The sequence below is a fragment of the Lytechinus pictus genome, chromosome 16 (assembly GCF_037042905.1).
Source record: "Lytechinus pictus isolate F3 Inbred chromosome 16, Lp3.0, whole genome shotgun sequence".
Lineage (NCBI taxonomy): Eukaryota > Metazoa > Echinodermata > Echinoidea > Temnopleuroida > Toxopneustidae > Lytechinus > Lytechinus pictus.
This window is the reverse complement of record NC_087260.1, coordinates 14,274,222-14,290,518: the sequence shown is the minus strand read 5'-3', so window position 1 is coordinate 14,290,518 and position 16,297 is coordinate 14,274,222. Positions and strand designations below refer to the sequence as shown.

Here is a 16,297-nt window from a genome sequence, read left to right as displayed (position 1 = left end):
AGCTTTGTAAAGAGGGTTCCATGACATTTGCTCTGGCGACAATCGTACGGATAGAAAATCTGCACTTAAAGCAAAATCGAAAAACATAACCTCCAAAACTAAATAAACCCTAATCCTTATCTTTCCATTATTCTGAATAAAAAAAACTGTATTACAATCCTAACTCTAACCCTATGCCTTCTGAGATATTAAGACCAGAGCAAATGTTGCAGGAGCATATGTCGTGTCACTGTAAAGAGGTGTTCATGGGTTTTAAGTGGATGTATAGATAATTAAAATTACAATTCACTCAAACATACAACCTGTAATAATGGTGAGTTTGCATAATAAGCAGTATTTATTACAAAACTTTTACAGTACGTGTACATGAAACAATAACAAGCGATTATTTGCACAATGAATGTAGTACAGTAGGTTTTCATTTAAAAAATTCAAACAATCCCAAATTATGTAGCAACAAAATGATGAAAAGGAGTGATGTCTTTTACTCATAAGCTACTTTGGTTGATAACAGTAAAGATTTTCCTTGATGATAATAGCTGACACAACGGCCATATGACAACGACGGAAGGAAACATGTTTTAAAGGGGAATTAAGTTCACCCTGAAGGAAAACTTGAGGAAAGTTAACAAAAGGTTAAGAAAGTTATTAGAATTCTAAATTTCTGATTTGTGACATCATATACGAGCAGCTACCCCATAAAAATTGTTTTACGGTTCATGATGATTAAAGCTAAATTACAGTAGTTGCAGTAAAAACTTATTTAGTGAGAAAATCTGTAAAACCAAGGTTAATATATCATCGTGGATCTAGATCTGGTACAGTTACATAAACTGAACTTTGCGAAATCATAAAATCTAAGCTGAAATACGATCACACTGAAGATCGCCAACACAGATAGGCACACGTGGGACAGTGTATTATTATTGCTGGAATAAAGACCCGACGGAGGTGACCGAATCCGCGCTTATTTTGCTTATTTCTCAGCAATTACACAATTTCTTCCAGAATCCTTTGGCACATATTTTTTATTCATACAACCAGACACTTGGGTGGTCATTATATTAGATTCTGTAAAAAGTCATTTTGAGATCGTTACCAGAACTGGAATTTACCTTTAAATTATTTCAGGAGGGGGGGGGGGGGCATTTAATTTGGTCTGTTGGTATACTGAAGGTTCAATTAAAAAAAAATCTTGAGAAAGTTACTTTTTTTTTTAACTTTACCACACGATATATGAGGAAGCTCGCATATGACGTCACAAATCAAATTAAAGTGGTGGTGACGATGAGGAGAAGGAAAATGAGGGTGATGAGGAGGAGGGTGATGATCATGATGATGATGATGATAATCACAATTACAATCATAACAAAAGAATTTAAAAAATACCGGTTTCCTTAACCCTTTGCGCGCTGATGTTGCAATTTTGCACATTCGTACAATTGAATTTAACCATGAAAAATTGTAATAATTAAATTTCTCCGCTACATATATATTAGAGAAGCTTAAAAATGACAATAGTTCTTGGATAACATCTATATAATAATCATAAGTATCAATGGTGCACTATGGAAATCTTAAATTAAAGAAAATAACATGGAAGCAATTGTCATCATTATCCCCCGATTAATTCAGCATGCAAAGAGTTAATAGGCCAATGACTTTAATACTCCCTGTCCTGCCAGTCGGGTATCCATGAACAATTTTCATAAATTTTTGAAACTAATCAGTCCTTTTTGGCAAAATTTCAGCTCCTAAATCATTAACCTCGTCTAAGTTGAAGCTTCCTAAAAAAAGTAATGCAGAAGAAATCCAAGCTCATATTCAACCCCGGGGTGGGGGGGGGGGGCACTTCCATTGACGAGTGGATACCACGCGTCACCATGGGGTTTCGAAATCAGGCCAAACAAGTATTTTCCATGTTTTGAAAATGTACCCCTTAACAAGTATTGCCGTGTGTGACACCCTACCCTTCACAAGTATTGGAAACAAAACGGTACCCTTGACAAGTATTTCCTAATTACTTTGACCGGCCGCTAAACAAGCACAGCAATAGTTAAAAAGCCCCAGCATAAGCATCAATCCCTTTTCTAGTATGTGTATATATGCACATTTGAGTTACAATTACATCAGAGAAGCAAATGAACGACTAATGAGTAAGTTTCCCGGGACCGCCCCATGTCCCACAGGACCCTGTTGGTCCAAAAAGTACAGCCTTAATAAGTATTTTTAGTCTTTTATACCCTCGCCAATTTGGACCGCAACCACATAGCTTTCCTAGCGAAATATATACCCCTTATTTTAGTGTTTTTACGCCCTTATTGTTTTTGGTGAACGTAACGTGCATGCCCTATCTTGAAAAAGAGATAATTTTACGTGTTTCTTTGGTCACTTGGTATCCACTCATCAATGGAAGTGCCCCCCCCCCGGATATTAAATCACATCAAATATTAGGATAGCCTATTTCCATCATACACTTACGTGTTACTGTACATTATTTTTACTTCTGATATTCATTACTGTTAATATCAATTTAGCCAGTCAAGTGTAAATATATAGAGAATATATAGTGTGTATAACAGATTATCAAATAAATTTCATGCATTAGAAAAAAAGACAACAATAACAAATAATGATGATAATACAACTGAGCACCTCAAATAATGAATTCATTAGATCATCTGCTGATAAGAATTAAAAATCAATCAAATTATTACCTATTTTAAAATAATTTATATACGGACATAATTTGCAAGGCAATAGCCCGCACAGGTTTTAAAATAAAATGCATGTTCCAGCCTTTTGCATTCCACTCATACTGTTTACTATATATATTTATCACTGTATTCACTAATCACTATATTTTTCACTATATTTCGCCAGTTCACTGTACTTTCCTGATCACATATTTACTGTATTTTATACAATCTTTTTATGTTTACCTGTGCCTTCTGTACTATAATTCTGAATAGAATATTAGTTCAAACACCAGAAAAATCAAAATGTATATTTCTTGAACGTGTTCAATACGACATACGATAGTAATGCTGTAAAATTGTTTTTAAAAAAATGAAAAAAAATAGCCGTTATTTCCTCTAGATACTGCTACATAAATGCATGGTATCCCTGTGCTGGTAACGTAATGTTCCATTGTAGACATAATAGCAGACTAGACTTTTGGGAATCCTTGACAAAGTTAACAAGCATATTTTGACTTTCTTCCTTCCATCCTCCTTCAAAACGTTACGGCACAGTCACACCTACATTGATCGAATCAAGACCGATCAAATCTATTGCGTTATTCCGAATAACATACTATCGATCGGTTTGAGGGCGGTTTCCTTGGCATGACCGCGGCGTAAGAAGTCGGGTCACGGGATGAAGGGATGATTGATTACACCAACTGCGCTGTTTGATCTAGAGGTTTTTTTTTGGGGGGGGGGGGTGGGGGGCGGGTCGCAGAAATAATTCGTTGGGGAGGTTATAGGAGGTTTAAGAACACCTAATCAAAATATGTTAGGGAGTGTGCAACTGCAACAGGGACGGATTCAAGAACAGAGTAAATGTATTTAAAATGCCCGTCAAATTACAAATGACAGCTGGGAGGTCTTTGTAAAAAATTGGTAATCCGACACATTACTTCCGTCCTTCCGGAGCTGACGAAAAATTGTAAAAATTTCGTTTGTCCCGAGTACAGGACGAAACTGCTGTTTTGATTCACCAATTTTCGACAAAGACTCCTTGGTCGTTCATTGTCAGGAAGGTCATAATTTTCTATGTTCTTGAATCCGTCGTACATCGTAGAAGCAAAAATAAATTCCGTTTTGAAAAAAAAAACTACTATAAGAATGATAGATATAACATATATAGTACTTTGAAATCTGCACACAGATTTTTTTTCTAAGACTACCCTGTAAAAGTATGTACTGTATTGTGTATACCGAAACACTTAGGCCCGGATTCTGAAGTCAGGATTAAATCAAACTCTGGTTTAAAGTTGTAGTTTAACAATGGATAGCCAATTGTGGCATATATCTTTAATGTTAAAGGCTCAATGTATCAGCTCATTTGGCTCTCAAATCATTCTTAACTGCCTGCGAAGGGTAAATAAGATGGTGTCTTCTCTATTCATGAATTAGAAAAAAAAAACAGTGAACATAAGAAAGATATACGATGTAAACAAAATTCTGACATTTTTGGCTTTCCATAATTTTAGAGTAATACCACCGTCTAAGTTAAACACGACTTCAGAATACTGGTCTAAGGATCTGCACAAGGCAAATGTCAAAAGATTATATACGAACAGTTTCAATGGCACAGCCCCTTAATAATTAGACGACATGACAATAGTAGATAGTTCAAGTACTGTAGTAATATTACGTAATAGTAGATAGTACGCGCGTTGAATTATTTACATGATACGGCAATAACAATTAACGATCTTGGACAAAATATTTACTCTTCAGAAACTCCAAGCACAAACAGTGTGAATAGCTATGATATATGCTGTGGAGTGAATACCAATTAGAATAAAACATTTTCAAATTCTAGACATCAGCAAAAAACTTCATTAGAGAGCTACTTGGTTTTGTATCCATCGATTTTCATTCCTCAATAACTTAAATACCCCTTTCATACTGCTAAATGGTATACATTATCATCTTCAAATGAAATCTCTTTGACGAAAGTGAAACATTTCACGAAAATCCATTTTTATAATTGTTTAAAGTTTGGTTTGTCGGTGTTCATGGAATACCAAATATGGCGATCGTGTGGTTACCAAAAAAAAATAGCTGAGCATCCATGCGTTAACTAAACTCTGTTTTAATGTTCCACACGACACTTAAGTTTAATATATTTCACTAAGCATTTTGAATTTTGAGACATTTTTTTTTAATCCCGGGTTTTGGATTCGGTTTCATTGACGTGACTGTTGCGTAGCAAATACAAATGGAAGAACGCACTAAGTCGTTTGGACTGAAGAACAAATTTAGAAACAAATCACGAAAGGATACTCCATTTTGAGAAAGCTCGTGCCATGGATCAAACCATCGTTGTGACTTCGTGGAAAGAAGTGTATTCTCGGAAGCAGAAGAATATCACAATTCTTTCGAACGCCATCGAATCTCTTAGGAAACTCTTAAAAAGGAGTGGTCAATTTACTAATATGTTAATACAACTTATCCCGGGTTTTGGATTCGGTTTCTTGACGTGACTGTTGCATAGCAAATAAAAATGGAAGAACGCACTATGGAAGTCGTTTGGACTGAAGAACAAATTTAGAAACAAATCACGAAAGGATACTCCATTTTGAGAAAGCTCGTGCCATGGATCAAACCATCGTTGCGACTTCGTAAAGAAGTGTATTCTTGGAAGCAGAAGAATATCACAATTCGTTCGAACGCCATCGAATCTCTCAGGAAACTCTTAAAAAGGAGTGGTCAAAATTACTAATATGTTAATACAACTTGTCCGACCGATAAAAAAATTGTTAAAATCAACCAATAACTTGGTTAGAGTCTATATAATAGAATGTTTGCTGATAAATCTTTCGAAGAGTGAAGGTAATCATCAGATTATCCTTTATCCCTTCGACCAGGCGGGAACCTCGTCCTACTCTTCTCCCACGTCTCTGACGACGGCAGGCCGGCATCCGGGGTAGAACTGACTGACACATTAACAAATGGTTCAGAGGTCACATTTGCCATTGGAGGATCAGCTGCAGCCGTAGGGTCATGGGATCGAATCATCTTGGGGATCAAGACGGCGAGACCGATAAGTATGGCAATTAATATAAGAACGCCGAAAATTACGAAGCAGCGGTAGTTTCTCCACCAGTATCTCACCATTACAACTTTTCCAGTTTTCTTGAACTCCAAAGCCTGCAGGGAAATTAGGAAAGTGGAAAAGAAGGACCGTTTTTTTTACACTGCTAACCTTGGACGACATTATATCAGATTCTAAACCACTGTGTTCAAACCCTTGCATATAAAGTTATGATTATGTAGCCATTGAGATAGGATGATTGGACTGACTAAATTGAATTAAATCTGACAAGCAACAGAATTTTGTTTTTCTAAAGGGCAGAAAATTGAAAGGGCGAGGAGACAACGAACCCCAGGCCTGTGCCCATAAAAACGGTGTTATACCATGGACCTACTAGGTCCATGGTTATACTCTGTCACGTCTGTACTTTAACTCTTTGATAAGGGGGGGGGGCGGGGCATGTAGCCCATTGCTATGTGTTTTTTCGATTATATTTGAAATTCTAATGCATCCACCTACCGCACCGTGAAGCCGGTCGGCCGCGATCTCCAAGTCTTCGACTTTCGCATCCCTCTCCAAGATTCCATCGACATTGGTGCGCACTAGGTCGATCACCTCATCAACGTCCTTCTGAAGCTCTTCGAGTCGGACCTCCTTCGATTGGTAATCCACCACTCTCTCGGTGTTGGGGCTTTTCAGTTTATTTTTGGCGCTTTCGTCTGGCTTTCGTCCCCATTTTCGTTTAGAGGACTGTTTTTCGCCCGATGATGATGTCGTTGGAAAAGGGACGAGAGGTTGTTTTTGTGAAACCGTCTTTGGTGGAAGTCTTTCATATTGCTTCTTGGTCTTTTCTTGGTCTCTGACACTACCTCTTGATTTCTGAAATGTATATGTTGGTATTAAAAAGATAATTTAGATGTTAAATAAGCAGTAGGGTATTGATCGCAGACGCTTTTTGCAACATTCAGAATCTATTGAAAATGCCCGTCTAAACACAATGGACAGATTAGAGGTCGAAAAACGGTGGACCTGGTGGGTGTTTCATAAAGCTATTCGTAAGTTAAAAGCGACTTTAAGAACGACTGGTGAACCTTTCTTACGCGCTTGATAACCACCAACAAGCAATTAATGTGTATATCATTCACCACAAGAAATGATCACCAGTCGTTCTTAAAGTCACTCTTAACTTATGAACAGCTTTATGAAACGGCCCCCAGGATATATAGCACCTCGCCTTAAGCAGTTAAGAGTTGTACCTGACAAAAAATTGTAAATATGTTGTTTTTCCAGAGTCGAGGACGACACTGCTGTTTTTGATTCACCGATTTTCGACAAAGACTAGTTTGATAATTATGAAGGCTTTTGACGAAAGATCTGCGTTATAGAAAGCGGCTGCGAAGTGATCGCTAAAATTCCCTAAATACCTGGTGGGTGTTTCATAAAGCTGTTCGTAAGTTAAGAGCGACTTTAAGAACGACTGGTGAACCTCTCTTGTAGTAAATGGTATATAGAATTGGCGATGCTTTAGCGCGTAAAAAGGTTCACCAGTCGCTCTTAAAGTCGCTCTTAACTTACGAACAGCTTTATGAAACGGCCCCCTGGTGGGTGTTTCATAAAGCTGATCGTAAGATACGAATGACTTTACGCACGACTGGTGAACATTTCTTGTGCTAAATGATATCTCTGTACAATTGATTTGTGTCCTAAGAACATGTTTCAGTCGTGCGTAAAGTTGTGCGTAACTTTACGAACAGCTTTATGAAACACCCATTTTAGTCCAGTAGATATGTGAAAAAGATGCTCGAATCTGGCAGAAAGTGTGAAAATTGGCATACAGGGGTATTTTTGGGCGCTGATTTCAAAAATTGCCGGTGTAGCGGCGGATTTGGTTCCACCGGCGGATACCGTATCCGCCGGCAGATATCGTTCTAAATGGTCGATATCGTTTTTAATCGGAACCATATCCGCCGGGTTTGACGCGGCTCGATGTTTGCAGATTTGGTTCCTCGGCGGATTTGGTTCTATTGATTATACGTGTAATATTGATTTGGACAGACAACCTCGGCAGCGCGCGCATGCGCGGCTCGGCAATGTCGATCGCAATGCATGGGGGGGGGGGGGATTTTCGTCCGCCTTTAGTGAATTTTTATTCAGGGGCGGATCCATACAGCTTTTGACAAAGGGCTCGATGGGGGTGAGGATTAATAGGAGAAATAATGTCTCGATATGTATTACGTAGACCTAGCTGACACATACGCAAAACTATGCTATTTATTATTATAAGAATTTGATGAAATTTTCATCATTTTGTTTTGTGAATTTTTATACTATTTTCAGTCCGCAGTATGCATCGATCTCTTTAACTGTGCTTTTTCACACCATGTTTAGTGTCAGTTTGCCAGACTGTTTGGCGAAAATTTGCACCCCCATATAGGCCTATAGGTTTTTGAAACTACAAATTTTTAGAAAAATTTCAACAAGTTAAAATTTTCATATTTCAAATAAATGATTCAAATTAGTGTATTAAAATATTTTTTTTGCTGTTAACTCATATTATTGCTTGTAGAATGCTAATTTTTGGTGAAAACATAAATTTTTTATTTCTAACAAACATAAAAAAGGAATGTCAGAACATGATTAATTTCTTATGTAGTTTATTGAAGGCCTATTTTTAAATTTTCATGTATTTTTTTTAATTTGTTTTTTTTATTCTTTTTTTTTTCAATGTTAATTAGGAATGATTTGATTTGATTTATTGTTTCTTTCTGCATCCATGGAACATTCGTATAATACATTTTCCATAACATAATAAACATAATATTATGTTAGCATTTTTGGCATGAATCATAAATAAAGTGTACAAAAAAAATTATTCCAGACAAAAATGATTAACTACCAAATTATTATATGATATTCACAATTTGCAGGAGAAGGATTGTCATCATAAGCAGATTGCTTGAAGAAAAATGACAATCCCAAACTAAAACTAATTAAATTAATTTATGCATTTATAAAGCAGAATGGGCGTATATTTTTAAATACGAAACATGAATTCATGCAATATTTTTAGTATGAAGATGAAGATGATAAAGGTGAGGGTGACGGTGATATGATGATGATTGAAGGGGACCGGAAGATCACCCTGACAAAAGTTAGATACGCCACGTACTGTTTGGTGCTCCCTAATTTACCTCTCAGTCATCTAATTTTAAGATCAATATGGGATCTTTAGTGAATTATAATTTCTCCTTTATATCTTTTGTTTCTTTTACTTTACCCCCTCCTGGTTTTCATCTCTTTATTTTTTTGCCTTTCTTTCTGTCCCTGCTCATTTCGCCCCTTTTGCCTCTTTTCCAGTTTCCTATATCGTTCTTGCACATTATGAATATATCTGGGGCGTATACGCGTGGGTAATATAGCACCAAAAAGGAGAAATAGAAAGAGGAAGGGGAGGGAGAGAAAAATAGAAAAAAATATACGAGAAAATGTGGAGGAAATAATAGTAATACTTTTTCTGCAAGCTTTAATTGATGAAATCTACCGCTTTTGACTAGTTTTCTCGTACCACGTGACGTATGTGAATGAAGGATATCGCGATAGCGCAAGAACGATATCTTCCGAAGAGAGTGGCCTTTCTTGGTACTGAATCCGCCGGAGTAGAACACGATCCGCCGGCGGATTTTGTGCCTAGAACAGTATCTGCCAGGCGCAGGATCCGCCGGTACACCGGCCCCAAGCGATTTGACCATCGGGTCGGCCGCCATTTTGAAATCCAAGATGGCCGCCATGAAAAATCATCAAATGTCATTTTCTCGAGTTTTACATGGCATGTGACACTGAAATTTGGCATATAGGGGTATTTTGAGGCACTGATTTCAAATATTGCCAGCCCCCAGCAATTTGACCATTTGGTCGGCGGCAAAATGGCCGCCATCTTGAAATCCAAGATGGCCGCCATGATATATTATTGCAATCATTTTCTCAAGTTTTATATGAACTGCGGTATTGAAATTTGGCATATAGGCTTAATTTGGGGTGCTGATTTCAAATATTGCCGGCCCCAAGTGATTTGACCATCAGGTCGGCCGCCATTTTGAAATCCAAGATGGCCGCCATGAGAAATCGTTAATGTCATTTTCTTGAGTTTTACATGACGTGTGACACTGAAATTTGGTGTGTTGGGGTATTTTTAGGCACTGATTTCAAATATTGCCTGCTCCCAGCAATTTGACCACTTGGTCAGCGGCTAAATGGCCGCCATTTTGAAATCCAAGATGGCCGCCATGAAAAATCATTAAATGTCATTTTCTTGAGTTTTACATGATATTTGACACTAAAATTTGGCATATAGGCTTAATTCGGCGTGCTGATTTCAAATATTGCCGGCCCCCAGCAATTTGACCTCCAGGTCAGCGGCAAAACGGTCGCCATCTTAAAATCCAAGATGGCCGCCATGAAATATCGTTGCAATAATTTTCTCTAATTTTGTATGAGCTATGGTATTGAAATTTAGCATATACAGTGTAGGTGTAGTTTAGGGCACTTATTTCAATAGTCTTACCACCAGGTCAGCTGCCATCTTGAAATCTAAGATGGCCGCCATGAAAATCACTAAAAATAATTTTCTTGAATTTTACATGTGCTCTGAACTTTGGCAAATAGAGTACCTATTTTTTGGGTGCTGATTTCAAATATTGCCAGTCACAAGTGATCTGACCATCAGTTCAGCGGCAAGATATGGCTGCCATGAAAAACCATATCAAAATAATTTTCTTGGATTTTACATTATATATGACACCAAAATTTGGCATACAGAAGTACGTGGCACTGATTTTTGCCGGCCACCAGCAATGTAACCACCGGGTTTCGGCAAAATGACCGCCATGAATTAAAAGTAATGATAATTGTCTTGAGTTTTATATGAACTCTGGCCCTGAAAGTTGTCATATAGGCATATATTTAGGCACTGATTATTGTCAGACCCCTATTTGGCCGCCATGAAAGATAATTTGCTCAAGTCTTACGTATGGCCTGTAACACTTTGAATTTGGAGAAAAACTTGATCTTTGCATCCTTGATCAATGAAAAAAACATAATAAATAGATGCTATTTTGAATTCCAATATGGTTACCAAGTTTGAATGATGTACAACATTATAATGGTGAGTAAAACCAACACAACCACATCTTTGTCCGTTGCAAGGATTATAATACTTTGGCACCCTTAATTGCTGATATAGATGTTACGTAAATATGAAGCACCATAAATACACAAACCAGCTAGCTTCTTCTGCAGTTACACATTTGAGGTGGCTTTGGTTGAACAATAACCATCCGGAACAATCATTTTCTGTTGAGAGGCTGTAAATTATTTCTTTGAGTTTCATATGATCTGCAGTATTGCACTTTGACATATCGACGGAGTGCAGGGTGCTTATTTCAAATATTGCTGGCCCTCAGCGATCTGATCCCCTGAGTCAGAAGCAAAATGTCAGCCATCTTGAAATCCAAGATGGCTGCCATGAAAAAAATCACTTTATCTAGTATCAGGTAACGTATTATTTTAAAATTTGGCATCTAGGGTAAGCTTAATCTAGGGATATCGAAATTGCCCCCAGTAATCTGTCCAATAGATATGCTGCAAAATGGCCACCTTCTTGAAATCTAGAGTGGATCGACTGTCATGAAAATTCATTAAAATCATTTTCTTGGTTTTAAATAATTTGAGGCACTGCATTTTAGACATACAGGCAGGTTTTTGGCCTGCTGGTTTCAGAATATTGCTCCAATAATTGCGATATTTTATTACAAATCGACAAGAAGAAAACTGCTCCAGACTTGAAGTACTGATGGTTATATAGTGGTAAGATGATGATGATGATGAAATTAATATTAATGATGGATGATAATAATACATATTTTATTGTTAAAAATAGAATTCAGTAACAGAAATGCTCCGAAAAGTTATTTCGCCCATACCCTGTAGATCATGAGCCCGGCAGCAACTTAGCAGCGCCACATCGGACGTTGCTCTATCCATTAAAAAGGGAAGTTCACCCCGGAGAAAAGTTTGTTGTAAAAACACAAGAAAATATGATATAAAAAGGATATTGGTAAATCCATCAAAGATATTAGAATTTTAAGTTTTTGATTTGTGACGTCATATACTGTACGAGCAGCTGCCCCATTATGTTGTGTGATATAAAATGGCAGATAAAGTGTGTTATGTGTTATAATTATGTACATTATCTATCCATATTTGAAATTAACATACAATACAAGTTTTTGCTTCATAGTACCAATTAACAGTGCCACAGGTAATGTAGAATTCAGGAAAACATTTTTGAAAGATATTTCGTAGTAGCCATCTTAGATTTCAAAGTGGCGGTCATTTTCAGCTGACCCGGTGGATCAATCACTGGGGCAGCAATATTCTAAAACCAGCAGGCCAAAACCTGCCTGTATGTCTAAAATGCAGTGCCTCAAATTATTTAAAACTCAAGAAAATGATTTTAATGAATTTTCAAGATGGTGGCCATTTTGCAGCATATCTATTGGACAGATTACTTGGGGGAAATGTCAATACCCCAAGATGCCAAATTTCAAAATAATACCTTCGTTATAATTATGGAGCGTTGTGGCCCAGTGGATTAGTCTTCGGACTTTGAAACAGAGGGTCGTGGGTTCGAATCCCAGCCATGGCGTAATTTCCTTCAGCAAGAAACTGATCCACAATGTGCTGCACTCAACCCAGGTGAGGTAAATGGGTACCGGTAGGAAGTTATTCCTCAAGAAGCTGTGTGCGCTCTGAACGCCTAGCTTAGCCGGGTAATATAGGAGCGCCTTGAGCACCTCACAAGGTGGATATGTGCGCAATATAAATACCCTATATTATTATGATACTTGATTTTTTTTAATGATTTTTTTATGGCAGCCATCTTGGATTTCAAGATGGCTGCCATTTTGCAGCTGAGGTATCATGGGCCTAAAACATTTCCCATAGACTCGTGTGTTAAAGAGGCGCTCTAAAAAAAACTACCTGTCCAGTGGATAGGATACATGTCTGACATTCCATATCTGACCAGAAAAGTGTACCTCGACCAGCTCATTTTAAAAATAAATCCGCATTTATGAAGACTACACCTGACAGGGTCATATTCATCACTTGAGACAGTAAAATGGCAATACTTCTTCCGCCAGTATAAAAATAGTTCCAAAGTGGTGATATATCTTCCCAATTTGAAAAACGGAAGTTCAGTAAAGGTACCCTCCCTAGAATAAGTGTTAGATTATCAATCATATTCATTCGTTTTTGTCAATCAGCAATATCAAAATTAAAAATTAAGAATTAAATGGGTTGGCTAGAATGAATATCTTTGGCCCGTATAACCCTGACTCAACGAAATAATTGCAATATTTATATGGCAGCCAGCTTCGAATTCAAGATGACGGCCATTTTTCCGCCGACCAATTGTCAGATTGCTTGAAAGCCAGCAATTTTTTTAATGAACTCACCCGGATAGCGATATACTACAAATTTCAGTGGCACATATTATGTAAAATTCAAGAAAATGAGTTCAATGATTTTTCATGGCGGCCATCTTGAATTTCAAATGGCAGCTGACCCGATGGTCAAATCGCTTGAGGCCGGCAATATTTGAAATAAGCGCCCAAAATTAAGCCTATATGTCAAATTCAATACCGCAGTTCATATAAAACTCAAGAAAATGATTGCATTATTATATCATGGTGGCCATCTTGAATTTCAAGATGGCGGCCAACCAAATGGTCGAATTGCTGGGGGCTGGCAATATTTGAAATCAGTGCCTAAAAATACCCCATCATACCAAATTTCAGTGTCACATGTCATGTAAAACTCAAGAAAATGGCATTAATGATTTCTCATGGCGGCCATCTTGGATTTCATAATGGCGGCCGACCCGATGGTCAAATCACTTGGGACCGGCAATATTTAAAATCAGCACGCCGAATTAAGCCTATACGCCAAATTTCAGTGTCACATATCATGTAAAACTCAAGAAAATGACATTTAAAGGAGAATGAAACTCTTGGAGCAAGTTAGCTTTTGTGAAAGCAGAATAATCAAAGAATAAGATCAACTAAAGTTTGAGTAAAATAGGACTAGCAATAGAAGAGTTATGAGCATTTGAATGTCGAGATCACTAATGCTATAGAGATCCTGGGGGCTGGCAATATTTGAAATCAGTGCCTAAAAATACCCCAACATACCAAATTTGAGTGTCACACGTCATGTAAAACTCAAGAAAATGACATTAATGATTTCTCATGGCGGCCATCTTGGATTTCAAAATGGCGGCCGACCCGATGGTCAAATTACTTGGGGCCGGCAATATTTGAAATCAGCACCCCAAATTAAGCCTATATGCCAAATTTCAATACCGCAGTTCATATAAAACTCGAGAAAATGATTGCAATAATATATCATGGCGGCCATCTTGGATTTCAAGATGGCGGCCATTTTGCCGCCGACCAAATGGTCAAATTGCTGGGGCTGGCAATATTTGAAATCAGTGCCTCATAATACCCCTATATGCCAAATTTCAGTGTCACATGCCATGTAAAACTAAAAAAAAATGACATTTAATTATTTTTCATGGCGGCCATCTTGGATTTCAAAATGGCGGCCGACCCGATAGTCAAATCGCTTGGGGCCGGCAATTTTTGAAATAAGCGCCCCAAAATACCCCTGTATACCAAATTTCACACTTTCTGCCAGATCCGAGCATCTCGGACATTTTTTGTCACATAACCGCTCCACTAGTATACCGAATCAAACAAACTACATGTAATAAGATAATCATCTAGAATTCTAGATGAAGAGATTTGTTTGCCTACCTGTTTCGGCATAACTTGTCCTCAAGTTAAAAACCCGCTTCAGTCCTCCCTTCGCTTGTATCATCTGAAACCCGGATCAGCAAAAGCATCGCATATATTTGATCCACAAATCACAACATGCTATGGTGTATCACCGCCCATTGCTCAGCCCATGTAGAAGTCATTATCGTAGTGTTTGCTGTGTACGAATGTTAATGTTCTCATGATGGTAAAGCCGCACACATAAACCACACATATGCTGTGGTTTCTTTCTCACATTCTACTGTTATTGGCTTTTGTGTTTACATTGCGTCGCTCAATCCCTCAACATTTCTAAGGCGAGGTTGTCCTTGTAAAAAGCATATTCTATTCAACATGTACCAAGTTCAAATGAGCTGCGAATGTTAGCTAGCTAGCTCTGTCTGCTGCTTAACCTTTGCTCATGCAGTTCGGAAATACCACCTTCATGCATGGGGAATACCCGTTTATGCATGATCGGTGAGTCAGATTCGTCGAATCGCTGTTGTTTGTTATAATGAATGATGATGATAATGATTACCAGTGGCCGTACCGATGGGGGCGCTTGGGGGCTCTTTTACCCCCTTCCCCCCCCCCAAAAAAAGGGAGATAATTAAAGAAAAGGAGAGGGAGAGGGTGAATGTGATATCATTTTCTGTATATCATGTCAAAATATATTACAATATTGTATTTTTGTAAAATGTCGAAATTTTTGTTAGCTCGCTTCGCTCGCTCGGAAGTTTTTGATAAATTTTGAGCGATATGCCATACCTATATATAGCCCCCATAAAAGTGTTGGTTCGTTGCGCCACTGGTAATGATCTTATATGGTGATGATAATGATTTCCATTGTTTAAAGATAAATTCCAGTTGTGGGAATGATCTCAAAATGAATTTTTACAGAATTCAATATAATGATCACCAAAGTGTCTGTTTGTATGAAAAAAAAATATGTGCCAGAGGATTCTGGAAGTTTGCTGAGAAATAAGCAAAATAAGCGCGGATTCGGTCACTTCCGTCGGGTCTTTATTCCAGCAATAATAATGCACTGTCCCAGGTGTGCCTATCTGTGTTGACGATCTTCAGTGTGATCATTTTTTTAGCTAGATATTATGATTTCACAAAGTTCAGTTTATGTAACTGTACCAGATCTAGATCCACGATGATATATCAATACTTTACCTTGGTTTTACAGACATTCTCACGAAATCAGTGTTTTAGTGCAACTACGTTCATTTAGCTTTATTTTGCAGGTAAAATTGTCAGGCCGCCCCCACCCTCCCTTATCATAATACCCTGTCGCCACCCCTCAATAATAATATAGAGTCCGTTCCACACTCTTCTAATAGAAATGGCAAGGCACGACCCCAAGATTTATAGTCTTGGTTCGCCGTAGGAGGATGCCTTGCATTCCATTTCCTACATCAGGGACAGACGTTAAAGGCGCACTCGACATTTTCTTAGCCACATTTCAAATTAAAATAAGTGTTTGGATCATTACTTACTACTTTACAGCTTGGTACAGTAGACCAGAGGAACTGGGTGATTTGACCCCCCCCCCCATCCATTTTTGTTGCTTGTATTAATTTATTTGATATAGTTATTTTCATTTATTTTGGGATTGTTTTAAATGATTATTCATATTCTATTTTCATTTT

General features: G+C 37.7%; 1 protein-coding gene across 1 annotated transcript; it reads right to left on the bottom strand.

The window, feature by feature from the left end:
* Window positions 1-469: 469 nt before the first annotated feature.
* Window positions 470-15,126, bottom strand: LOC129278650 (uncharacterized). The gene is made up of 3 exons (XM_054914797.2): window positions 14,643-15,126; window positions 6,286-6,645; window positions 470-5,882 (listed from the first exon to the last, which is right to left on the bottom strand). Exons 1-3 carry the CDS (start codon window positions 14,652-14,654, stop codon window positions 5,577-5,579), a joined length of 678 nt encoding a protein of 225 aa, XP_054770772.2. The 5' UTR covers window positions 14,655-15,126; the 3' UTR covers window positions 470-5,576.
* Between the last annotated feature and the right edge of the window lie 1,171 nt (window positions 15,127-16,297).